Raw genomic sequence first — 26,939 nt, 5'->3', positions numbered from 1 at the left:
TCCGATTTCGCACTCAGAGATTATCTTCCCAACCAAACTTCTTTCGCCCTTCAGTTCCGTCGAACCACGTACACCTTCCCCAATCTCAATCGAACAATCCTCCTCATCATTCAGCTTCAATCTCTTCCATACTTCCTCCATTTCCTCCGTTACACTGCTAAGCCTGCACTCGCAAGCAAAGAGAACCTTCCTTCCTCAATAGAGGAAGAAGACGTAACTGCTTCACCTCAAAGGGTTCTCCAGAGCGGGAAAAGCCTAGAAGAAAATCTTTAGTTCGACAGGGGATATTTTTGTTTAAAATCACCATAGTTAGCATAATCTTTTAACTGTTGTCCATTTTAAGATAAAATAGGATTATATAATTATAAATAAATATGCACGCTGATGGGCATATTTCTGGAGAATATTAAATTTTAGAATAATGCTATTATGCTTTTTCAATTTTTTTTTTCATTTTGACCGTTTATGTATTTAAATTTTTTTTAATGATTTATATTTTTTTATTTTTTTAAAATATTTAAATATATTTAAAATAAAAAACAAAAAAATAAAAAAATAAAAATTTATCTGGACGGCACAGTGAGCGGTCATATGCGGCGGCAAGTAGCACCGCTCTAAATTTTAATGCACCGTAGAATAAGATCCAACAACACTGCTGTCTGCAGAATTTCTGCACGTCAGAGACTTCTCAACAAGGTATTATCAACACGTTAGCACTGCTGTCTATAGCACTGCATACCACAGATTTCGTGATTAAACAATCACACTTCTATCACTGTGCTTTTCTCTCCGTTTGTGTGCCTTCGTCTCAGTCTCTCTCTCTCTCTCTTGCAACACCAATGGCTGACCCTGCTCTTCACCCGGAAACCCAACCCCTCAAGCAAATCGCCATAGATTATACCCCAGAAGCCTGCTCCCATTGCCCCGATTCCAATACCATTACCCTCACCTTCGACCACCGCGGCGGTGCTAGGTGGCGCACCACCACGAGGTACCTCTACGGCACCTTCAGCGCCCTCATTCAGTGCCCCAAAGGTAACACCAGCGGTCTTAACTTCAACATTTACCTCTCCTCCCTTGAGGGTGACAAGTCGCAGGACGAGATCGACTTCGAGTTCTTGGGGAAGGACAGGACAATTGTGCAAACTAACTATTACACTACCGGCACTGGCAACAGGGAGAGCATTCACCAATTGGGTTTCGACTGCTCTGATGGGTTCCACGAGTATGTGATCAAGTGGGGTCCCAACGAGATCGAGTGGCTCATTGATGGGAAGTCGGTGAGGAGGGAGGAGAAGAGGGACGGTGAGGGTTTTCCTGAGAAGCCCATGTTTTTGTATGCTTCCGTTTGGGATGCGAGCTACATTGATGAGGGGAGGTGGACAGGGAAGTACGTGGGGTGTGATGCACCCTATGTTTGCGTCTATAAGGATATTCGGGTGCCGGCTGAGACTGCACGAGAGTGCTCTTCTGATTTCTGATCTGGGTTATTGGTACATGAGGTGGGTGTTTGATAGATGTTTTTGATTAGCCCTTTTGTTTTCATTTGATTGGGCTTTTGGTTTGTTTTTGGATTGCTACAGGATTGTGGGATTGCTTTCTTGGTCGGTTATTGTTGTTGTCATATTTGGTTGTATTGAATAATCTGTGTCCATGAGGTTGATTAAGCTAAATTGGATGTTGGATTGTTTGAGTTGGGAGTCTTTAAAAGTTGTACTCATATTATTCGTGACAATAACTGTTGATGCCTTTTTGTTTCCAACTTTTGTTTCAGAGATTCTAGTAATTCCGGTTGGTTGAGAGAAGTATTATAATCTTGCTCCCTTAAACACGGATGAATGGAAAGCGATAAAATGGTCTGTTAATGTGAAAGTATATTTGCTCTTTTGTTCAGAGTTCTATTGAATTGGTGATGTTGGACTAGCCTCTATTTAGGTGACCGTAAAAATCGTTTCAAGTAGACTTATTGAGTGGCATAATGCAACTTGGAGCCAAAAGCATGATTTCTGATCGAACAATATTGTTTGGATAGTGAGATGGGATGAGATAAAATGGTTTTAGATGAGTTGAATAAAATATTGTTAGAATATTATTTTTTAATATTATTATTGTTTTGGAATTTGAAAATGTTGAATTGTTTATTATATTTTGTGTAGAAGTTTGAGAAAGTTGTAATGATTAGATTAGATGAGATGAGATGAGATAGTTTCTCTATCCAAACGAGCCCTAAATGGTCCGTGAAAGTGTAACTAAGATACATAGGTGGTTTGGATTCAGAGACGAGTTGAGATGGTTTGTGAATAGTAGAATAAAATATTGTTAGAATATTATTTTTTAATATTATTATTGTTTTGGAATTTGAAAATGTTGTATTGTTTATTATATTTTGTGTTGGAATTTGAGAAAGTTGTAATGATAAGATGAGATGAGTTGAGATAAGTTGAAGTGAGTTTTGAACCCAAACCACCCATCTACTTTGAAAAATTGTTGTATTCGATATATGGAATTATGTTGTAGAACATTCGTTTTGTGCTTGGTTTTGATGATGTAAATGTTTGTACTGATATTTATACCTATAACTGTCTTAACAATTTATCAGATCATGTATAATTTAAAATTTCTGAGACCTGATTTGGATTTCATGTTGTATATATCCTCTTTTAATCATCATATCAAGCTTCATGTTGCAATTACAATTGAGAATTTAAGCAATCTGAGCAATAAAAGTTTCTTGATTGTTGAGTTTGGTATCAGATTATGATCTGGTTCTGTACGTAATCATCATATCAAGCTTCATGTTGCAATTACGATTGAGAATTTAAGCAATCCGTGCAATATTTGTTAGTTGAGACACTTAAAAAAATGATTCCTTGATTGGATTGTTGACCCTCTTAACTATACACAGATCCTCACAGATTTAAAGGAGCATTCTACACTCCAGATTGCACAAATGCTTTATATGTAATGGTTTTAGAGAAATCGGAGTTAGAAATGCTTTGAACCATAGACAGAGGAATTTCATTTAAAAGAGTACTCATAATGGTTATGTATTTTCATAGGGCTTACCACTGTCTTGTTCACATTGAATCCACCGGCATTTGTGGTTGCCTCTTGACCATTCCCTTAGATACCTGTATACATGGTTTACCGTTTACCCAAGAAATGCTTGCTTAATTGTAGTGGTATACACGTGAAGAAATGCTTTATATGTAATGGTTCAATTTGATGTTACACGTGAAGTTAAAAAAAAACATATCCTCAGAACTATGCACAGGTTAGTTTCGGTATAGATGTGGTTTCACTTACATCAACTTTGTTGACACAGGTTTCCCAAGTTGAGTGTTATGACATACAGAGTTAAGCTTTGTCTGAATCACCCCTGCCTGGTGCAGCATGAGATTTTAATCTCTTAAAGAAAATAAGTGATTCTATTTCAGTTTTTAACTTCACAATTTATGCTGTGAGTTCTGTACTAAATTGGTTGCCGTTGTTGTTGTTGTCTCTCATTGTTGTGTTATTTCCCCCTTGATTACATGCTACTTCATTGCCATATACATTTGGGAGGTTCATTATATAACCTACTTTCTATGATTTGCATGCTGTTTTGGTCATGTACGCTTAAAACTTAAAGCACATGCTGATACCTTTTTGCCATGCCAAGACTATAACATCATTTAGGTTTGGATTCTAAATCTCCGACGCTCTGTTGTATTTAGATGAATAAGCATCAATTATGTTTTAAATGAGATAAAAATAAGTCCTTTGTCTCTTAATAGCATCAAATTGAAGCCAAGATGTTTCCATGATGTGGACAAACGACACAGAATGATCTTGGTACAAGTAGTTCATATTAGGATTTGAACAAATTATCTTATTTCAATATCAGTTGATATCCTTTTTGATAAGTAGTATTAGTTGGTGGCCTAATTTCTGCATATGAAACTTCCAGATTGTGTGTTGAAATGCTATGGGAAGTACAGTATACAGATGCATACTTGGTGGATGGAATATTCAAATAGCTAAAAATTGGTCAATGAAATCAATACAGTGCTAGTCTCTTGCCCTTTCTAACTTTCATAGTACATCCCCAACGTTTGCTGGCAATTTTTTGTTGGCACTTTGCTCCGTAAATTTACTTTCTTCTTGCATATGGAAATCTTGATACCCTTTTAATAGAAACTTTCAAATTTTTAGATCCTAGTTTTGCTATGGTGTACATTGCCTGAGTTACGAAGATAGTTTTGTATTCGAAATGATGCCAGGGATTTAACTCCTGATATATATGTAAAGAGAAATGTTATTCATCATCTTTTTAACCACCGCTCTTCCATCCTCTATTGATATAGTATTAAATGATAGAAAAATTATTTATTATCTTTTACTTGTCTGCCAAGAATGTGCATATTATTCTTAATAATATTTTTTTGGATAATTGTTCATAATAACATAGAGATGAGCCAAATTGAATTCTGATAGCATTTTATTTTATTTCCAAACTACAAGAACTTGCAACTTCATGTTGTAAACAGCAATAAATTATCATCAAATATAAGTTACTACTGCTTTTCTCTCTTCTCAAGTCACCCACCCGTGGTTAGCCCAAGTGGTAAGGGCGAACTTGTATGCACGTGTCTGATGTCACAGGTTCGATTTTCCATGGAATCAAATTGCAATTTAAGTAGAAGGCCATGGTGGTGGGTTGTTGTGCTAGTCTTTCTCGGGAATTTAGGTTCTATGGGTGAGTTCTAAGAGCTCTATAGTAGGGTGGTTCCTTGTCATAAATAAATTAAAAAAAAAAAAAATCTCTCTTCTCAAGTCTATCTTAATGACATTGACAACAAAAGAAAGAAGAAAAGGTTATTAGTAATCATGGAAAAATTACTAATAAAAATAGACTGAGTAGTATGAAGGATTCACCAAGTGCATACATAACAAGAACCACAAATGTATTAGTCCCTACTTTTGATTTGAGCAGATTGGGAGTCAAGATACCAAAGCCAGTTCTCTTAGAAAATGGTTGATTCTTGGTCTAATTCTCATCTCTCTTCTTGACTCATTCTGAATCATGGAACATGTGCTTTTGCTTTCTGTAAGAATGGAACATACCTTGTCAGACTTCCAAGTCTTCCTCTTCCCGGCTGCCGAGTATAAAGAGATTAAAGAAGGACAAGGAATCCATCTATCTATTTGTTTTGGCAAATAAGGACTTTTATTCAACAAATACACCCTGTCAACTTTCCCTTTAATTAGAAAAGAAAAATATTTATGTATCTTTTTCCAACATTATTTATTCCATAAAAAGAATTATAAAAATACTTAAAAAAAATTGATGTAGTTTAATGTGCTACGTCGAATCTACTATACAATAGAAATAATATATCTATTCCACCAAAAGAATTAAAATTTGTTATGACTTGATGTGGTTCGTTAAATCTATTATACAATAGAAAGTGTTGCAGTTTAATATATCACATCAAACTACATCAATTAAGATAATTTTTTATAATTCTTTTTATAGATCTGACATTTTTTCTAAAGAGAAGGATTGATTATAACTTGGCATACCTTAAATGAAATCTATCAAATTATGTTAATTTATAAACTATTTTTTTTTATTTCTTTTTATAAAGCAAGCATATTAAACAAACTCACAAAAATTCCAAACTGGTGTTTTACACCCAACTCCCGGTCTTATCCAGAAGAGGCAAGGTTGAGAAACAGCCGGAACCGCAGAAAAAAAAGCAGACGGGCCCTGAGATTCTCTACACCAAGATAAAAGCGAACACTTTTTTCAACTCCCTTGGAATCTCAGCTAAATCTACTGCTTTTTACCGTTGAGTTCCTTTGCCGCCAAAACTGGCAACCATCCTCAGCCGTTTGATCTAATGCCTCTTCTTAATTCTGTGGGGTCCCTTCATGTTGTGACTTGTGAACCCCACGAATACGTTTCCAAAGGGCTGGAAAAGAAACAGTCTTCTTCCTTCGCTCATTTCAGTATTGACTCTTGGCATTCCCAACTCGTTCGTTTATGGCCCCAAGTCTTCTCTAGTCTCTGAGTCCACTTCAAGCAATTGGGATTCTATGAAGTTCAGTTTTTTTTTTTTTTTTTTTTTTTCTCTTTTTGTAATTGATCTCTCCCAATCTTGCTCTGAAAACTTACTCTTTCTTGAAAAATCATTATCTGGGTCTTCGTCAATCTGATTCTTCTCTTTGGTTTTGGTTTCCATCATCTGTGGGATATCTTTTTTTGAGTACTATTACTTTCTCATCTAGTTTTGGCTGTTGAACCTGCTGGTGTTCATGTTTTTCTTGTTTCTTCGTCTTGTTTTTTGCTTTGGATCTGTGGGTGTATTTTGTTTCCTGAGAATTAAGTGTACGAAGTAGGGAAGTTGGAGATGCTGGGTGGAGGTATGAATTTGGTCACTACTATTATAGGTTTTGGCATGAGTGGAACATTTATTGTATTTGTCTGCACAAGAATAATCTGTGGGAGGCTCCGCAGGGCCGAACAACGTCCCATGTTCGAGATTGAATCAAGGACTGATCTTGAACAGGTACCTTCTAAAATTCTCCATGCTGTGTTTTTTTTGGGAGTATTTGTCTCTATTTGTAAATCCATGCTAGATTGTGCTGAGTCCTGCTTGGGGTGTTTTATTATAATGATAATCCTTTGTGGTCCTTTATTTCATTCTTATCTTATGCGATTGACTAGGATCAAATATAACTTTGCTCTTCCAATCCATGGCCTCTATTTTGGGGGATAGAAGGCTATGCCCATATTTTCACTACACTCTGTTTCTTATATCAATTTCATGGTTGCTCGGACACAATTGCGCTATTGGATTGGTGAAGATGAAGTTTTAAAAATTATATTTAATACTAGTTGTTGAAAACGAAGGGGCAACAGATTTTCTGAAAGAGAAATATGAAAACAAAATCTCGAGGAGATTTAGGGATATGTCATGCATACATACATGTTTGTACATGACATGCTTCTGTCGTAATTATTTGCAAAGATGGCATCCTCGGGTTGTTTCTACCCTGCACTGTCAAACATCATGCAGACTATGGTTTTTCTTCTTCTTCTTCTTCCTTCCATTTTTTAGTTAAAGAAACCTTAAAGCCTAAATTTGTTTTCTTCCCACTCACAAATAGGGTGCTTTTATCAGACCAACATACAAGAAAATTGCACCTGGCTTTAATCCTTCTCTCAATGTGAGTCTATTTGTAGTTGTAGTTAAGCTTGGAGCACTGTTTTTATAAATTTGCACTATTTGCTGACAGCCGGAGCCTCCTCTGGTTAGTGGCCTTGAACCAGTTTTGGTTGCTGCGATCCCCACCATGAAGTTCGACAATGAGGCTTTCAGTTCTATGGAAGATCCACAGTAAGTATAGCCACCAAAATATCTAGTCATTGAATAAGACATACCTTTTATCACCTTTCGTGGAAGAGAAATTTGTTGTTCCTCCTTTTGACTCTTTTGACATTTAGGAACTGCTTGTTTCTGTGTAATAATTGATGTTTAGTTCTTTTCATTCACGAAGTTTTGAGGTTAGTCCTTTACTCCTGCAGGTGCTCAATATGTTTGGCAGAGTATCAAGAGAAAGAGGTCTTACGAATAATGCCAAAATGCGGCCACACTTATCATCTCTCTTGCATCGATGTTTGGCTCAGAAAACAGTCTACTTGTCCAGTCTGTCGTCTACCATTACAAGACTCTTTTGGAAGAAGACATATGAGGCCACCTTTGTTTGATATTCCTCGATCTTTAGATGATCCTGCAAACTCAATGGACAACTCCCAGCGGTGGCTGCTACCTGGCCTTGAGCGTTCGGTAGGAAATGTAAGTACTGAAGAGCATAATGAATCTGTTCTTGTGAACCAACCGGAGTCAACACTTTCTCGAGAAGCAGAAAGAAGATAGGGATGAAAGCTACTAAATGTCCCGTGCTCTACAGATGAATACATGCCTCTGCATCTGGCAAGCCTTTTTTCTTTTTTAATTGGAGATTCTTTTATTCCTAAATGTACAGAAATTTCCTGTCTCTCTTGCATGGCTCAGACTTAGTTATTCGGAATTGTTGTGAAAAAAGGCCTAAAAAATCTATGGATCAGAATGAAGTCTAATTGATATTTGACATTCTCATTCAGGTATCGATCACTGTATTAATTGAAATTATGAAATTTCAGTATATCGTGACTTTATATTATACATATAATATGGAAGACGAACAAGAGAAACTTCCTGAGTTAATTCTGCATAGATGGTTTGGGGAACGCAGATTGCTACACAGTAGCAGGACTTTCTTTTTTGGGGGAACAAAGATTGATTCAATTTGGAGATTGCAACACAAATGGCTTCTTTCACATCAGATCTTTTCACAAGTTCGAATTGCAAATTAAGATTGTTCTTAGAGGCTATGCATGATGCATCAAGTCGATGGGAGACAAATCTAATCATTTGAGGGTAAATGTGGAGAGTCGAAATCCGAACTTAGAATCTCTGTTTTGATACCAAGTTAGATCACTATTTGTCATAGATAGAACTTTAAGTTGATGGGGAGGTAAATCTAATCATTTAGACTCCGTTTGAATAGTCAGATGAGATGAGATAAAATGATTTTATATAAAAGTTGAATAAAATATTGTTAGAATATTATTTTTTAATGTTATTATTGTTTTGAGATTTGAAAAAGTTGAATTGTTTATTATATTGTGTGTAGAAATTTAAAAAAGTTATAATGATGAGATGAAATAAGATGAAATTAAACCGTTTCTATATTCAAACAAGGCCTTAATTATATTTTAAGACTTTCCTACTCAAATTGGAGGACTAGATGGGTGCTTTGAAATAAACCTTAATGGGTCAAGCAAGAACATGAAAATATGATGATCATGAACAAACTAGTTTTCTTAATTTAGTTCAGTCTAATTTTAAGATAAGTCTAACATCTAAACACTCAACTCTCAAATCACTGAATTCATCTTAACTCAAAACCTCTTTATATGTGGGATCCACAACTTTTTTTAACTCAACATCTCTTTACATGCCAGATTCATAACTTTTTTTAACTTCTCATAAATATATTTAAATTCATCTTAACATTCAAACACATCTAAACTCATTTTAGGTGGAGCTCACAAAACTCATTTCACCATCTTAATTTATTATTATTTATAAAGAATTCAATTCATCTCAGTTCAGTTTAACATCTAAACGAACCTTAATGGCGAAGCAGCACTCAGTTTACATCTCAATCATGCTTTTGCTCAGCACTCTGCAAACTGAAAATGCCCATCAATTCTACATCCTCCATGAAGGGCGCCCGCAGCACAGAACTTAGCTTTTAATGCGCATGGTCTCTTTTGAGACCAATACATCGTTGTCTTGTTTTCCATTGCAAACGTACCACAAAACATCATACTCGTATTGCTTAATTAATTATTGGGAAGTGGTTCACCCACAACTTTTATTTATCTTACAATTTGTTTTAAATCAACCAATCTAATTGTGCCATTTCATTAAAAAAGTAATTTCAACTTTACATCAATACCCTTTATTTTAAATAGAGTTATAAAATAGTTATAAACTAATAGTAGGTACTAGGTTTATCATTTTCCTTTTTGTAATACTTATTCCTTTGAAAGTGAAGGCATGTCTTTATCCAAAAAGGTCACATTTTGCAATATATCAATGATATTTAATCTATTTTTACTTAATATTTATTTATTACAATAAGTAAAGTTAAAAGAGGATATTATTTGACAATTGATTATAGTGTTTTAGTTTTTATGTTGTTTGTATTTAAAGAAAGCTGTAGAGTTTTTTTGCACAATTTGATTTGTATATTTTAGGATACCTAAGTTTTGCTTACTTATTTTTAAAAAAATGAAGTAAATTTAAAGACTATTTTTTTTTAAGAGAAATGATATTTACAGTTGTAAAGTGATTAATCTCTTTAGAAAAAATAAATAAATACGAGATTTTCATAGAAAAAAATAACTTTTTTTAATAATAAATTTTACATTTTTAGAAAGATTGTATAACGTTATTTATTTATTTTTTAAAGTGAATACACGACTGCATATAGCACTCCACGACGTTCTAAAATTATATGTTAGTTGTTTTTTGCAGTTGCTGAAATAAGCCTTGTTTTTTTAAGGGGACGCCCGGCTACCATTGCAAAGTGCAAACACATCGTTATCTTCTCGTAGTCGTCACTGCTCAATCCGAAAAACGTAAAAGCCCAGTAACCACTAGAAATGGGCAAGCCAGTGAGCCACGGTCCACCGACCCAGTGGTGGCTTTTTTGTAGTGAGGGCGTTTGAGAGAGAGAGATATGGTGGCACACGTGGGAGTCATCTCTCTCGGCTCTTGCTTCCCTCCTCTCCCTCGTCTTCCTTGGCTCTACTCCACCAAGCACAAGCCATTTGCCGGTACGTACAAACATCACTGGAAAATAAATGTTGTTTTTTTAGAGACTGTTTTCATCTGAATTTAGTTGTCCGTCACTAATTTGCGCTGTAATGGTTTTACTATATGAATTTCTTGACACTGCCATCATTTATTGGTGTGAATATATGTTTTATATTTTTATATATGGGCCTGATGTTATCATAGAAAATCTATATTTTTTATTTTTTCTGGAACCTATGTTTTATTTGCGCTGGCTCAATTAATCGGTATTAGTTATTTTTCAGTGGCTGTAATGAGTGAATATCCAGTCCGTGAATGGATTTTGTCAGAAGGAAAGGCAACCCAGATAACAAAAATCAGTCCCGTAGGCGGTGGCTGCATCAATCTTGCTAATCGTTATGAAACGGATGCAGGTTCTTTCTTTGTGAAAACAAACAGGTAGAGGTTTATGTTAAATTGTCAATAAAGACAGTCCAATTTTGCATCTGGCATCTTCTGAGTTGTGGAAACTACTCGTGAACATACCAATTTAAATCCTTAAATCAATGTCAAGACTCAAAGGGACAAATAAATCTTGATTTTGAAACACTTGGTCAGGAGTATTGGACCATCTATGTTTGAAGCAGAGGCTCTTGGTTTAGGTGCCATGTATGAAACCGGATCAATCCGTGTGCCTAGGCCATTCAAGGTGTGTAAGTTTATATTTCATATATATTATGCTAGAATTATAGCTCCCAAACCATTGTTTATTGCATCATTGGTCTCCCCTATTTAGTAGAAAAGCTGAACTGAGCATGCTGTTAAGCATTGTAGGTTGGATCCCTACCTACGGGTGGTTCCTACATCATCATGGAATTCATTGAATTTGGTTCTTCCAGAGGCAATCAGGTGTGACTGGAAATTGTTTATGAATAGGAATTATAGGATGTAGGTTGTAAAAAAACTGGATTTTTAGTTTAACCGTTTGTTGGTTCTCAGTCTGTTCTAGGGAGGAAACTTGCTGAAATGCATAAAGCTGGAAAATCGAAGAAAGGCTTTGGTTTTGATGTAAATAACACCATTGGCAGGTACAATATTCTGGATGGTTGAGATTATTATCATCATCATCTGCTCTCTCTCTCTTGCGCGCGCGCACACACACAACTGCACATGCAGATCCAGGCACATTTATAGTTCTTTGTACTGATTGAGATTTAATACATCATATATGCTACCTTGTAGTACTCCACAGATAAACACTTGGTCATCAGATTGGATTCATTTTTATGGGGAGCATAGATTGGGCTACCAGTTGAAGTTGTTACTAGACGAGTACGGTGATAGAAGCATTTATGAAAAAGGTTATATTGTCTTTAAAATAATATTTCTTTCCATCAGATTTAAATCATAACTTGATATACACGTGCACCTAAATTGATTTAAAGACATGGTTCAGACGATGAATTCAACTAAAAAATGAGTATGTGACATGGCTTGCATCATTTTCTGTTTTTATCATTACTATGATGGGACATTTTTCCTGTTTGGAAGTGATGCCCCCACGGAATGTTTACATGCCTCTGTTTTTTGGCTTTACTGTTGCATTAATAGGTGCAACCTAACTGTGAGTTATTTGTAGGATCCTAAAGTTTCCCCTATGTATCACCTGGAAACTAATAGTTGTTGTTGTCTAGGATCTTGAAAACTTATAAATGTAATTTCCATTGGAAATGTAAATATATTATTTGGGTAAGCGCTTTCCAAGTAATTTGAATTATGATATCTGACTGCGGTATCATGTGAGGCTGAGTCTTGCACTACGTATAAATTAAAGATTGTTGCTCTATTGCTTTTTAGCCTCCTAAGAGCTGATGATGCAGAATTTGGTACTTGAAATACCTGAATGGCTGCCTTTTCATAATAATGCTCTTTTGAATATGTGATAGCATTTCACCAAATACAATTCCCTCCCCGCTCCCTCCCTAGAAAGCATAAGAAAAAAGAGAGTGAAAGAAGAACATATGATATATGTCATTGCTGATATATTTGTAGCTAAACATTAATGAAAATGATTAATGGCATGTGATATTTACTCATCATACTTGATAGGACAAAGGCTGGTGAAGAGTATGGCACCTCTATTTGACAATGTGGCGATTGAGTCTTGCTTGCTACATGGAGACCTGTGGAGTGGAAATATCAGTTCTGACAGAAGTGGCGAGCCTGTTATACTTGATCCAGCATGTTATTGTAAGTCTTTACTCCAAATATGGTTCCAGAACAAATAATCTTGTTTAAAAATAGTTACTTCAACATTGAAAATCAAGATTTGATAATGGTTGTGTGAAGCTTTGTTTTTCATAATTTTGGTCTCTGATGTTTGTGAATGGGAATTTGGGGATGGGCATACTCTAATTTGGGGACACAGCTCCATGTTTTACTGGCAATTTTCTTTGGAGAACGTAGAGGTAGGTGGTGGGGGGCATTTCCAGAAATACACGTTCTGTAGTTTTGATAAAAGGGAAGTTTTCAAAAGAAATTTATATTGAGCGAAGAAAAGTGCTAATTGTAGCTGTGTTTATACTCCAAAAGGACTACTCAAGTTTACACTTATAACTTCATAGAGTTATTTATAAAGCTCAGTGCCACCTAGTAATGAACCAATGTGAGATTTGACACTACAGTAATCAGCTCTATCATTGAGAATAAAATTTAAAATCACACCCCAAAGATTTCTGGGATTTGTACTAGTTGCACATAAAAGTTGCAGTGGATGTGATAGTATTTGTTTGCAGTTTATTCTGATTATAATTTTTTCTATTCACTAGTGTGTTTAGTACCTCTTGAAGCATGCTATAGAAATTGAAAACATAAAGCACCACTTGTGATGACACTCTGAACTTTTGCTATAGATGGACATAGTGAAGCAGAATTTGGAATGTCGTGGTGCGCTGGCTTTGGAGGATCATTCTATAATGCCTATTTTGAGGTATTATCATCTTCAAACAGACAATTCAAAGTATTTTTGTAGATTTAATAGGCATTTAGTTCAAATGTAACCCCATGGCGAATTGCTTAAAAGACTTGAATTATAATTTATATCTTTCTATTAATATATTCAATTCAATTATATATTACTTACCAAATAAACTGGCCTTGTTTTCTAGAGAAAAACTGACTAACCCAATATCAAGCTGATTTGCGCTTGGTGTATTCTCATCCTTTCCCTCCACAATCAAAACCTTCTCAAATTTAGCCTTTTAATATCCTTGTAGATATTATCTAAAAGTTGTCTTTTGTTAATAGCTTGTGTCTTCTCCAGGTGATGCCCAAACAGCCAGGCTTTGAGAAGAGGAGAGATCTTTATATGTTGTATCATTATTTAAATCATTACAATCTCTTCGGTTCCAGCTACCGTTCATCGGCAATGTCTATAATAGATGACTATCTCCGGATGTTAAATGCTTAGCATCGAGTCTAAAATGATAACCACGTTTATTCTACATTACTATGATAACTCCACCTGCATGTACATTTTGCTGCTTCCTGGGGCTCTAATATTTTCATGGGCTGTTCTGTTGAGTTGTACTCGCTTCAATTTTCTGCTTTGCTTTGTCAATAACTTTTTCTCTGCAAGAACAAGTATTTGAACAACTTCATTGAAAATTTGATGGTACATAAAAAATTGTTAACATTGTTTTTAGAGATTGGCTTCCTATTCAAGTTTCTTCATATGTTGTGATCCCTGGGAAGAAAGGAAAAGTAGTGATGTTCTCTTGCAAAGGTAAAGCACTACACAAAAGAAATATGATATTCTCTTACCAGGGCATCATTTTGCTGGCAATTACAAAAAAAAGGAAATAAATTGGTCCATATAACATGTACAGCACTGCTCCGAGACTTGGACTGGACAAGCTAATGGCCTAATACATCTAGTTAAATATAAGACCCTGTTGGTTTGTAGAAAAAGAAAAGGAAAAAAAAAAAAAAATTTAACGTCTTGTATGGATGGTAAAAATATTTCATCCCATCTCATCATTATAATTTTTTTAAATTTTCATACAAAATATAATAAATAATTTAATTTTTTTAATTTTCAAAAAAATAATAATATTAAAAATAATATTTTAATAATATTTTATTTAACTTTTAACTTTTATCTCAATTTACTATCTAAACCTACCTAATTCAAATGATCAGAGAGATAGATGTTTATGGTAACTATTGTTGCTGTGTGTATTTTTTAAGCTGTATTATCTCCTTCGCTTCAAGTCATCAAATTCAGATAAATACTTGAAAAAAATCTGATCTACAGCGGCCCTACAAAGATGAAGAGCCCTCAGGGTTCAGGGCTGGCCTACTTTTAACTCCCGAGGCTGATCTGAGGGTGAGGGAAGTTGGAACCCACGACATAAGCACATCTACTCCCACAAACTTTTAAAGAAGTTTGAAGATTTACCACAACCGAACCCACATAGGCACATACAGCATACGTGTAATTCCCACATCAATTTTGTTCCCCTGTAGTCTCCAACCCTCGTCTTGTTTGTGGAAGAGAACGTTCTAGAAAGAAAAGAACCTAAAAACTGAGAAGCGAAAAACTTTAACTTTGTGAGAGAGAGAGCGAGAGAGGGAAAGGTAAACAATCATGGAGGAAATGGCAGGGGAAGCAACAATGGTAGAGCAGGTGGTACTTTCTCTGGAGCAAGCCACGCACATGGCCAAACAGCTCCACACCACCACCGACCCGACTCACCTCCTCCAAATCTACACTTCCCTCCACCAAGCTCACCACCATCTCTCCGCCTTCCTCTCCAAAACCCAACTCCCTCTTCCGCCTCCTCTTCTTTTTCCTCCGCCTCCTGCCGCCGCCGCTAACTCCCTCTCCTCCGCAACCGGTGCCGCCACAGCTACCGTCGCCGATGGCAACGATACCCAACCGATGCAGATCATGGATGGTGATGATGATGCAGTGGAAGAAGCTGGAGAGAATTCGAAGGGCACGCTTGATAAGGTCGAGGAGAAGATGCGGGATTTCTTTATAAGGAATAAGCGGCCGAAGCGATCGTTATCGCCTTCGGCGGTAGCTGAGGATAGAAGGCTGTACGATGATGGGTATGCAGTGGGAGTGAAGGGTTTTGATCCTCACGCGACGAGGTTGAGGGCTTTGGACCTTGTCTACCAGTTTCATGGCTAAGGGAGCAAAGGAGGTTGGAGAAACAGAGCAAAAACAGGGCAGGAATAGAGGAAATCTCCATTGCCTATGCTATGAACAGACCTTAGAGAAGTGATTTTTGGGCAGTGTGGATTAACTTATTAAATGCAGCCTTTATTTTTTATGTGTGATGGGGGCTGGTTTTACATTTCAATTGATTTCTCAAATGAAATAGGGACGAGAATGGGTTATGGTAATTATTGGTCACTTTCGATAGTACAACGTCAGGAACACGTTGAATGAGCAGCAAGTTCTTGAACTCACTCTAGTAAACCCAACCCAAAATGTTAAGGATTTTTGCTTGTAAATTGTTTGATATTCTTTTAAGAGTATCTCACTTGTTAAGAGGTTCGTTTACAGAAATTGTTCATTTGAAACCATTTGATGTCCCTGTTTTCTTCTCGTAAGACCATTACAAAATCATGACCTCTCTAAACTTGTGCATAAATATTCATCTCCATGTACAAACTCAACTTATGGTACGATCCGATGGGTAGATAAAAAGTAGGAAAAAATAAAGCAGCGGTTGCAGGGGACGATGAGTAATGGTGCACACCATACTTACATTCATTGCATGAGCTTGACTTTTGGGGCTCATAAATGCTGTTTCTCAGCCACAAGTGTGCCGCTTTGGCCCTCAAAGTGCATCCAAGTAGACTTGCCCACAACCTATTTCATCTCCAATTCACCTTTCAGCCATGGATGATGACATGATGTTAATCATCTGCGACCATGTTTGCCTTTTAACTCTGGTGCAATTTCCACAATGTGGTCTATCAGACCGTGTTGGACTTAGCCTTTTAAGTTGCCGTTCATAAAAACCAGAAGCACTATTCTTTGGCAATCAAGTTATGCAGCTTCACGAAATCATCCAATGTAAGCTCCTCTGGTCTGGACTGCAAAAACCATGGAAGATTAATTAACAGAGATATTGCCGACTTAAAGAGCTTTTCGGAGAGAAAAAAATGACTATAGTACTAAGCTATCAACTCCTTTAATTCCCAGTACTTACCGTAGCTGGAAGACCAAATCTTCCCAGAGCTTGTTCAATTTCGAGAGACGTGCATATGTGCTGGAGTGATCTCCGTAACATCTTACGTTTCCCGTTGAAGGCAGAATTTACCTATATTCCCACAGAAAAGCAAAAACCTATTTACCAGAATGAAATAACGAGGCAGTCCTCAAACTGATATAACTAGAAGTTAAAAGAATAATCAACAATATAGATGGCCTTGGTTCATGTGGTAAAGGCTGCATAAGTCTTAAATTCTAGAAAAATGATATAAATACTACATTTTCATCAAATTCCTATCCCGTTATGATGATGATGTGACATCATTTATCAACCTTTGAATTTGTTATTTTAAAAATATAAGAGCTGATCTAATTGTTGATGGAGAATCCTACATTAGCACATTGTGATAAAAATAAGACGAGTGTGTAATATAAAACATAATTCTAAGTTTTGGTCTTCTAGGAATAAAAAATAATAAGAGTAACAGCAATAACAAAAGACAAAAAAAAGTGCATCCATAGCTAGAACTAAAACTAGTTAAGTTTGTCGGAACAATAAAAATATGAAAATTTTAGAAGGATAATATATAAATTGACAGTACCATTGAGAAGAAGCCCTTTATGGAAGAAACTTGGGGATACTCTGCAGCTTGCTTCAACTTAAATGTAACAACAGCAGCATCAACCTAAAGAACATAAGAAGGATCAGGCTAATCTGCATTATTCCACAAAGTGATGCATTTTTTGTTCTTTGTGTCCCTGAATGCACATAAATTACAAATAAGATGAGGAGAAGAATCGGTGCTTGGTGACAATCGATTATCACCAAGCAACCTACTCTTCTCTGACCGGCATGTATTCCAAATAACACCTAAGATCTTTTAGTAAGTACTGCCACGGAGAGGGATGGAACTGCTAACAACCAGGGGTCAGATGTTCCATGCGCGAAGGTCAGGTTGATGTGTGTCCCAGCAGGCTTGAATTTAGTGATTCGCAGTGCCAAAAACCAAGGATAAGTCAAGTTCTGCCATTTACAGAGATGAGTAGAAGCATATCAAATTGTTCCTAAAAAAAGAGGTATGTTACAAATAGATGTCAGCTCCATGGAGAAGCGAAAGTCTTCACACACCAACCATTTGAGAAGATAGGTTTTCACCAGTACTCTAATAAAGGCTTTTCGTTCCATCTGGCCACAAACTGATTGATTTGTTTGAAAGCAGGAGCTCCAGAGAGAGCATACAAATTAGGGGTACTGCATGGGTACTTTATAAAACCTCAAAAATGGTAGGCAAAAAAGATTCTATCCTCCAAAAATGTAAAAGGCGACGATGTTTAAAGAGAAAATGGATATGTTTTGGGAACAACTTTCACCAAATAATGTTGTGCTCACTGCCAAAAAATACTTATAAAAAGCTATATTGTAACCAATTTATGTTGCTGCTAGGTCTTCCCCACAATGAAGGAAATAACTATAGCTAAATCTTCTTCCCTCTGTTAATAATTATCTTTCAAAATTTTCTCTTGAAATATCTTGTTATGTACATCTCCTTTATCTGATCATATTACGTACACAATCTATAGATCTGTTAAAATCTGCAGAATCCATTTTATGTTCATGATAGGACGTGGAGAGACCAAGCCAAGATTGACAAGGAGTTGGTCAAAGTTTATTCCAAGAAAAAAAATACATTGCTGTCGTTGGAAGTATTTATCTGCATATATGGGATATAAATCACTCACATTAGGCTGAGGGAAAAAATATGTCCTTGGCACCTTAAGCTTGTATTCAGGATCTGAGAAACGTACAGAAAGCCAATGTCAAGTATATTTAAAATTGTGCAAAATATTTTGCTATATAAAAAAAAATTGTGCAAAATATTCTGAGTAAGTGGTAGGGACAGAATTCTACAGCACCAAACTTTGAAGGCTCTTTTACAGATTGTATTTTGATTGCTTCACTTGTGTAAGTTATTGTTGCCCAGAAGAAAGACAAGTAGAAAAAACAGTTCTAGTAGAAAAGCAGTTATGGTAAGGTCATGTTTCAATAACCACTGGGTGCAGAGATTTTTTTTGATAGTTAATAAGAGATTTTATTCCAAGTTAATAGGCATAGCCCAAGTACACAGGGTGTATACAAGTGAGTATACCTAAATACAAGCTAAAGCAAAAACAATACTAAAATAAAAACTTGACAAAAATTCTCATCTCTTACAAGATTCTTCACCCAAAAACTTAAGGTGCTAAAGAAAAAATCCTTAAACTCCCCCATAGAACGTTCGCAACCTTCGAAACACATCCCATTTCTTTCATGCCATAAGCACCAAAACAAACATAAGGGAATCATCCTCCACACTGCTGCACTCTCTCTACATCCCACTGAACCTTGCCAGCAAGCCAAAAAATCCACCACATGCATAGGCATCACCCAAGCAATGCCTACCCTTGCTAAAATCTCATTCCACAAAATTGTTGCCACCTCACAGTGAAGAAAAGATGGTTAACAGATTCACCATCCTTCTTACACATAAAACACCAATCAACCACAAATAAACCTCTCTTCCTCAAATTATCCGTGGTTAATATTTTCCCAAGAGACACCAGCCAACAGAAAAAGCTACCTTACTAGGCACCTTTGCCCTCCAAATACATTTCCAGGGATATTCTTTAACTCCCTGACTAATTAATGCCTTATAAAATGATTTTACTGTAAATCTGGAGTTATTTGTTTGCAACCACAGCAAGCTGTCCTCTCTATTCTGATCAATTTTCAACTCATATAATCTTCCCAAAAAATAAGAAATCTCACCCACTTCCCAATCCTGCACATCTCTGTTGAAATCCACATTCCACTGAAGCATGTTACTGGAAATCTTATAAGACTCAACCACAGCAGCCCCTTTATCTCTAGCAATCCTAAAAAAATTAGGATAAATGTACTTAAGAGCTGAAACCCCCGCACCAAGTATCATGCCAAAAGTAAATATTTGCCCCATCCCCCCACTTTAAATTTTAAGTTTTTAACAAAGTCCCCCCATACTAACTGCATAGACTTCCACAAGCCCACCCCATACGCCCCTTTAACTTCATTTGTGCACCAGCTCCCCCACATTCTCCCATATTTAAAATCCACAATTTGTCTCCATAATGCATTACTCTCAAAATGGTACCCTCCAAAGCCATTTCCCAAGTAGAGCTTTATTGAAAAGCATTAATTTTCTCACACCCAAACCTCCACATGAAACTGGTTGACAAACCTTATTCCAACTCACCAAATTAAATTTTCTTTCCTCCCCATTACCATCCCACAAGAAACTCTGAAAAGTCCTCTAATTTTTTTTTGCAACCCCCACGGGTAAAGGAAAGAGAGAAAGGAAATATGTGGGGAGATTAGACAAAGTACTCTTAATCAAAGTAACTCTTCCCCCTTTTGACAAATAGAGTTTTTTCCAACCAGCTAGCTGCCTCCCAATCTTCTCAATAACCCATCCCATATAGAAAGTGATTTGGGAGGAGCACCCAAAGGTAATCCAAGATATTTCAAAGGTAAAGAAGCTACCTTACATCCCAAGATGTTAGCCAAATCAAAAATATTCCTGACTGTACCCACCGGAACAATTTCAGACTGTACCCACCCAGATTACCCACTGGGTGGAGAGATAATTTACCAATAGAAAACAAAAATGTATCATCTGAATCTTATAGATTCTTAGTGGCAATACCATCAAAAAGCTTATTATAAATTTCTTAAAACAAGGCATAACGCCAGCTAATATATGCATTCCACATAGTTTACAGTCTCGCAAGGATACCTGAATAGAAATTGACAAAGATATTGATCGGTCGGTACTCTGATGTCCTCAAGGATGATTCCACCAAGCGCACTGCTGTCTCCTCCTGAAAATAAATCTAATCATGAGCTCAAACCTTCTTAGAGTAACTATCAGAGAAATGCAACACCTACCCGAATACTAGACAGGAAAATAAAAGGGAATACTAACCTGGAGTAGAAGAACAACTTCTGAAAAAATATCACCCATTGGAAGAAGCAGTTTGACTACGTCTGTACTAATATTAAAGGGTATATTGGAGACAACCTACAAACAACAAACTTATACAGATTGATATATATATATATATATATCTATATATATGATGTGAACAAAAAGCTTGTATTCTTTTTTTAGTGTTTACTTGAAGTATGGAGCAGAGGTTAAAATGCGCGCGTGCACACACACACACACACATAAAAGTGCACCATATCATCTTGGACACATACTCAGGCAATTGACTAATTGTGCATCCAGTCTGAACAACTGCAATGGATTTAACATTCTATGCTAAAAAGACAGGTTATGCATCCATTTCCTCTTGGTATTGAAAATGCAGTTCTTTTAATGAATCAAAAGCAACTAGAGATCACGTTCAAGATCATGGTGAAATATATATTTTTTTTTGTTGGCACCGGGTGTCGGGAAAAGCGTCCCAACTAATCCCTGGGATGCACAGGCCCGTGGTAAGGAGTTTCCCACAAGTGCACCTCGGATAATTTAAGGGAAGAATCCCCTAGTCCGATGGCCCCTAGAGATTATTTGCACCCAAGGGGATTTGAACCTTAGACCTAGGGGGAGCATACCCCCAAGTCCAAGGCCTGGGGTTTGGTGAAATAAAATTTTAGTATAGAACTTTGGAAGCATGGAGCTTTTCTCCTGTCCAGCACATTTCCACTCCTCTATTATGTTAGTGAATAAAAATTCAAGATCATGTTGAAATCACACAAAATATAATTTTGGAAGCACGAAGCTTTACTCCAGTTCAGCCACATCATCCAATCCCCTATTATGTTATCAAATAAAAATTAAAACTGCTGCAATATGTAATTTTGAAAGCATGCCTATTATCATCTACTCCCTCATTACGTTATTAAATAAATGTTAGCTGATATATTTAATTAAGTCAAAGTTTTCAAAAGTAAAATAATATATCTAATTAAATTAACAAGTTTCATTTAAAGTTAGTAATGTTTAAGTTTTCGAAGCACATCTTTTTGGTTTCTCAACTCACACCTTTTTATTTTTGCAAGTAATGTATGTATATAGGTCATTGCATTTTAAGTTAATGAGCCTATAAGTTAGATATGAATCTTGATAGTTAGGTTATTTTGACACATTATATAAAGAATTCTTGGTCCCTCTCCACTTCAGCATAGTTTGTGAGGTCTCCATCACTTATATAGAAATAAAGGAAAGCAAGATGAGAGAATATCAATGTGCTCAACCAAATTATAGATATCAAGCTACTGACAATGACACTCTTTTAAAAGTTCTATCTATTCCATAATGGCTTAAGGTCATGCTAAATTAGTTACAAGTATTATTTTTCATTTAATATTTAGTTATTCCCGTGCATTGCATAATTATGTAACTAGTGTACATAAAAGTAGGATTCTCACTTTTGCATATCTTGATTTTGAATGATTCAATGACTTTATACTTCCCAAAAAAGACAACATATGGGAGCGAATGTGACATTTCACAAAGTCTTCCTTCAAAACCTACACAGTTCAATTATAGCAGTCAACATCATCGACAACATATAATTGACAATAAGGAAACACCTTTCTACCGGACACGGAAGATTGTAAATGATTAATTCTTCATGTAGCCATCTAGAGTCATTCATTGACGATTGTAAATCATTAATTCCTACCTGACACTGCTTAAGTTCTGTCAACAAAAACGTTTTCAGCTACATTAATTGCATACACAACTATAATACACAACATTCTCTCGTTTTTCCAAGATGCATATGCATAAGGTAACAATTTAAGTATATGGTGGATGGGAAACTAATACCAAACTTCAATTTATAACTTCTAACTTGCAGAAAAATTATTCTTTAAAAAGTATTTTGGGAGAGACTTGCTGTAGAATGAAAGAGGTGAAAGAACATTGTTCTCGTGCTTTCTTCAATTTTGTTTAGCCATTATAGTCCAAAAGCACTTCCCATAGTGCAAACTGTGAGATGCATTAAAATTGTTACCATTCGAGTTAATTGAGTCAAATTATTGTAATGCTCTGGAGCAAAAAGAAAGTGCGTCTCTGCCAGGAGAAACCAGTGAGAATATATCAATACTATTTACAGCTTTAGCCATCACCAAAGTCATACTTTACCTTCAACCTGTCAGTGCTTGCAAATCTTTCGCTCACAATAGCAGCCATGTGGGGATCCTGAAGATCATGAAAAATGTACAAAGTAAGTCTATGGAATCAATAAAAAGAATTGAAGTCAGTCTATGGAATCAATATAGAAGAAAACGAATTTCTCATTACATCACCCTCACATTTTTTTCACAAACAATACTCTTATCAAAAGTCACACCTTTTCGGAATAGCATTATATTTTAACCTTTTCACTAACAAGTGTGCTATATCAGACCGAAAGGTCAATCTTGAGTCAAAGGGAAGTATATCTATCCGAATGAATAGATTTTCTGTAGTTACTTGCAAAACATATTTCTCTCATGCTTGCTTGCTTACGTATTAGGCTTAAGATAATGATAATTGCATAACATACAAGCCAAGGAAAGCATGTGCAACCAAGCACATGCTTGTACGCTCAGAATTTTGCAACTTTCCTTCTTATAGAGTAGATGAGTGGAGCTAAAGAGCAAGCATTGGGTTCTAACGAACAAACCTTTTCAATGGCAAGAACAATGGCACCGGAATTAATGAGAACGTTAGTCAAAGAGCCCGTCCCGGGCCCAATTTCTAGCACCACATCGCCTTCTTCAACATTGGCCGCTCTCGCAAGCTGCTCATTGATCTCATTATTCAACATATAATGCTGCAGTCACAGAAACTCATTCATTTGTGAATTTTCTCGAATAGAGAGTTAACACCAATCAACTACGTTCCCGGACAAGCATAATTGTAGGCGAAATCACTGAGAAATTAAAGTATCTTGAAATTCGTTTAAATTTTGTCGGAAAAAGTAAAAAGTGGAGTAGATGGGATATGGGGAGGACCTGGCCAAGAGATTTCCTTGGGGTGCGGCCTTTGGAGTTGAGAGCCTTGAGAGTGGCATGGTAGTCGTCTGGGCTTCGGCTTTGGCCTCTGTTCAAGCAGACTATGCACGGTGGGGTGATGATTCTTCTGCGTGCGCCGGAGGTGCTATTGTGTGCCGAGAGTGGAGCTTTGAGAATTACACTTGGAGATAGTGGAGGGAGAGAGTGGAGCGAAAGATGTGCGGTGGTCATGTCTCTCGTGAGTCTGTCTTCAGGTGACGCTGCTTTGCCTCCAAGTGTAAACATAGCTACTTCATGATTCTTCCAGCAAAATGATTCAAGGGATTCAAACTGCAGTCATTTCGAAAAAAAAGAATCAAAGTCAAAATAAAGGTCATTTTTGCATGATTGACTCACATTTATGCACATGACCCCCATTTAATTGAGAGTTGAATTGAGATGGGTTTATAAATAATAAAATAAAATATTATAAAATTATTTTTTTAATATTATTAGCGTTTTAAAATTTAAATAAGTTAAATTGTTTATTATATTTTGTGTAAAAATTTAAAAAAATTGTAATAATAAGATGAAATGAAATGAGATGTTTTCCGAATGTAAACGGGGCCTAATCTTATATACAACATTATTATTTTATTTTCAAATAGTTTAATGTGCTTGTTAGAGCATTCGTATTGGTGTAGGCAAATGTAAATATAAATAAAAAATTAACTAACAATCTCACTAAATTATCTACATTGAAAGAGGCAAATGCATTTTTTTTTTCTTACAAGCTATATATAGTAAATCTACATATTTTGAGGGTTACTATTCCTCATCTATTGAGTATTTTACAAATTATTTCTCTCTCCTTCAAAATATTATTAGGTAGACAAAAAAAGATAGTTTGCAAATAATAATTTAATTATGAATTAACATATGGCCAATATAATTACAAAATACGAAAAAAAATTAAGAATATTATTTTGATTAACAGATGGATAATCTAATGTGAGAATCTCTCTTGAATGAAATAGGTAAAAGACAAAATATGTGATTTTAATCAAATTTTGCCTTCACCTTTGCCTACACCAATGCTAAAACTCTTAGTAATGGCTACCACATAATCAATTCTCTCATTACTTATATCTGTTCATATATTTTTGTTACTCACTCAATAGGAGCAACTAAACATGTAGTTTGAGCTTAAGTTGGGTTAATAGATTATAGAAGAATACCAGCTGGCAAACAGTATGTTATATTGGAGAACAGAACTCGAGAGAAAGTACTTAAAGTTGGTACCTACCAACTCAAGATGCGTCTAGGGCGCTTGTTACTTCTGTATGATGTGCTTTATGCACATGGTGTTCAATGTAATCTATTTTTTGTTATTTTTATGTTGGAACTTGGTTTTACTTTTCACTTTGATAGATCTCACCTGGATATTTTTTTATATAGGAATTTGTATGGACATGGTTTTCTTTCGAATGGTTTCTTTATGTTGAATTTAGATCATTCCTCGCTTTCTTTTATGACTTTAAATGATGATGATGTTTTTAATACATTGAGATATCATGCTAGAATAGGCTACCTGGGAAAAGATAGAATGACTAAACTAGCTAGAAAAGACTTATCGGGGGTCTCTCGCTAATATAAGCCTACTTGTGTGTAGGGGTGGATAGCGGGGGCCCGCCCCCTTCGCTAATATAAGCCTAAAAGAAGCTATGTTGAAGATGAGATTTGATATAAGGTGGATTGAGCTTATTTTGAGGTGTATTTCCTCTTCCACTTTTTCTGTGATGATTAATGGTATCCCTCAAGAATGTTTTAAACCCACTAGGGGACTAAGACAAGGTTGCCCTTTGTCTCCTTTCTTGTTTATCATTTGTGCTGAGGTGTTAACTGATAAGTTAAGTGAAGCAGAACAGAAAAGGGCATATTACTGGGGTACCTATTGCCAGAGAACAGATCAAGATGACTCACTTGTTTTTTGCTAATGATAGTATGCTATTATGTCGAGCTAGTATACAAGAGTGTGTTAATTTGAATAAGATTTTATACAACTATGAGCAGGCCTCAGGACAAAGGCTCAATAGAAACAAGACTTCTTTATATTTCAGCAACAACACTAAGCAAGAAACAAAGAATCATATGTTACAAGTTGCTGGTTCACGAGCCTCATTAAACATGGAGAAATATTTGGGGTTGCCATCAGTCATTGGAAGATCAAAATCAGTTGCTTTTCAAGGAATAATTGAAAAAGTGAGTAAAAAAATAGAGAATTGGAAGGTTAAGTTCCTCTCACTAGCTAGGAAAGATATTCTAATCAAGGTTGTTGTCCAAGCTATACCTACATACAGTATGAATGTGTTTCTTCTTCCAAAAACTTTGTGTACCAAGTTGAATTCATTGATTTCTAACTTCTGGTGGGGCACTCAGGACAAAGGAGCAAAAATTCATTGGAAAGGATGAAACTGTTTGAGTAAAAATAAAGCAAGTGGGGGACTTGGTTTTAAAGACTTGATGGCTTTCAATTTAACTCTACTAGCCAAATAAGTCTGGAGAATTCTTAATAATCCAACAACTTTAGTAGCTAGAATTCTCAAAGCTATATATTTCCCACACAAATCTATTCTGGAGGCAAAAGTTGGGTTTATACCTTCTTATACATGGAGAAGCCTCAGTTCAGCAATTAATCTTGTTAAAGATGGCATGATTTGGAGAATTGCGAATGGAAAAGATGTAATGATATGGCAAGACCAATGGATTCCTACTACTGAATCTGGTACTATAAGGTCTCCAGTGAACTCTTTGTCAACAAATGCAAAAGTGTCTGAGCTCATTGATCCAGTTACAAAGTGGTGGAATATACAAATGCTCAAGAATATTTTCTGGGAAGAGGATGTTCAACAGATTGTAAGAATACCTGTAGCACAAACTATCATTTTCAGAGATAAGAGAGTGTGGAAGCATACAAGAAATGGTTGTCTTAGAGTTAGAAGTGCTTATCATCTTTATAAGCTGAGACAAGATCAGAAAAATGGGACACTTCAACACAAGGAGTGCACAAAGAATTATGGAAGCAAATCTGGCAAATGAATACAAAAAATGCTGTTAAAGTGTTTATGTGGCTGCTTGTAATGATGCTCTACCCACAAAGCAAAATCTGTGCAAGAAGAAAGTGATAAATGAACCTTTTTGTCCAATCTGTCAGCAGGTAGAAGAAACTCCAGCTCATGTTTTGTGGGATTGCCCTTCTGCACAGTATGTGTGGATGTTAGGTAGCAAGAAATTTTAGAAAGCTACATTC

At 36.0% G+C, this 26,939-nt stretch overlaps 5 protein-coding genes across 9 annotated transcripts; 4 read left to right on the top strand and 1 right to left on the bottom strand.

Moving 5' to 3' along the window:
• The first annotated feature begins 709 nt into the window (after nt 1–709).
• LOC121235347 (probable xyloglucan endotransglucosylase/hydrolase protein 27) lies at nt 710–5,331 on the top strand. 3 transcript variants are annotated; one of them, XM_041131702.1, is made up of 2 exons: nt 710–1,502; nt 4,660–5,331. In XM_041131702.1, the coding sequence occupies exon 1, from the start codon at nt 840–842 to the stop codon at nt 1,479–1,481; it is 642 nt and encodes a 213-aa protein (XP_040987636.1). In that variant the 5' UTR covers nt 710–839; the 3' UTR covers nt 1,482–1,502; nt 4,660–5,331. The 3 variants fall into 3 exon arrangements, with proteins under 3 accessions (XP_040987636.1, XP_040987643.1, XP_040987630.1); XM_041131709.1 differs by lacking the exon at nt 4,660–5,331 and adding an exon at nt 4,195–4,381; XM_041131696.1 differs by lacking the exon at nt 4,660–5,331 and adding an exon at nt 3,950–4,381.
• Nucleotides 5,332–5,666: 335 nt separating this feature from the next.
• On the top strand, nt 5,667–8,193 carry LOC121240632 (RING-H2 finger protein ATL80-like). 2 transcript variants are annotated; one of them, XM_041138129.1, is made up of 4 exons: nt 5,667–6,408; nt 6,503–6,554; nt 7,285–7,385; nt 7,574–8,193. In XM_041138129.1, exons 2-4 carry the CDS (start codon nt 6,519–6,521, stop codon nt 7,923–7,925), a joined length of 489 nt encoding a protein of 162 aa, XP_040994063.1. In that variant the 5' UTR covers nt 5,667–6,408; nt 6,503–6,518; the 3' UTR covers nt 7,926–8,193. The 2 variants fall into 2 exon arrangements, with proteins under 2 accessions (XP_040994063.1, XP_040994056.1); XM_041138122.1 differs by having other exon boundaries at nt 5,671–6,554.
• Nucleotides 8,194–10,162: 1,969 nt separating this feature from the next.
• Nucleotides 10,163–13,905, top strand: LOC121241248 (protein-ribulosamine 3-kinase, chloroplastic). Of its 2 annotated transcripts, none has more exons than XM_041138948.1 (9): nt 10,163–10,438; nt 10,703–10,856; nt 11,016–11,106; nt 11,232–11,306; nt 11,397–11,485; nt 11,640–11,758; nt 12,507–12,647; nt 13,310–13,386; nt 13,704–13,905. In XM_041138948.1, the coding sequence occupies exons 1-9, from the start codon at nt 10,342–10,344 to the stop codon at nt 13,743–13,745; spliced, it is 885 nt and encodes a 294-aa protein (XP_040994882.1). In that variant the 5' UTR covers nt 10,163–10,341; the 3' UTR covers nt 13,746–13,905. The 2 variants fall into 2 exon arrangements, with proteins under 2 accessions (XP_040994882.1, XP_040994872.1); XM_041138938.1 differs by having other exon boundaries at nt 10,164–10,438; nt 13,720–13,905.
• Nucleotides 13,906–14,868: 963 nt separating this feature from the next.
• On the top strand, nt 14,869–15,944 carry LOC121235250. Its single transcript, XM_041131577.1, has one exon. The coding sequence runs from the start codon at nt 15,046–15,048 to the stop codon at nt 15,592–15,594; it is 549 nt and encodes a 182-aa protein (XP_040987511.1). The 5' UTR covers nt 14,869–15,045; the 3' UTR covers nt 15,595–15,944.
• Nucleotides 15,945–16,040: 96 nt separating this feature from the next.
• On the bottom strand, nt 16,041–23,956 carry LOC121235240 (ribosomal RNA small subunit methyltransferase, chloroplastic). The gene is made up of 10 exons (XM_041131566.1): nt 23,651–23,956; nt 23,320–23,469; nt 22,797–22,853; nt 22,076–22,177; nt 20,625–20,720; nt 20,436–20,520; nt 18,367–18,419; nt 17,229–17,312; nt 16,625–16,735; nt 16,041–16,508 (listed from the first exon to the last, which is right to left on the bottom strand). Exons 1-10 carry the CDS (start codon nt 23,933–23,935, stop codon nt 16,443–16,445), a joined length of 1,089 nt encoding a protein of 362 aa, XP_040987500.1. The 5' UTR covers nt 23,936–23,956; the 3' UTR covers nt 16,041–16,442.
• Nucleotides 23,957–26,939: the final 2,983 nt, after the last annotated feature.

This window comes from Juglans microcarpa x Juglans regia, chromosome 1D (genome assembly GCF_004785595.1).
Source record: "Juglans microcarpa x Juglans regia isolate MS1-56 chromosome 1D, Jm3101_v1.0, whole genome shotgun sequence".
Classification (NCBI taxonomy): domain Eukaryota; kingdom Viridiplantae; phylum Streptophyta; class Magnoliopsida; order Fagales; family Juglandaceae; genus Juglans; species Juglans microcarpa x Juglans regia.
The sequence above is the reverse complement of the archived record's forward strand: the minus strand, read 5'-3'. Positions and strand labels throughout refer to the sequence as shown.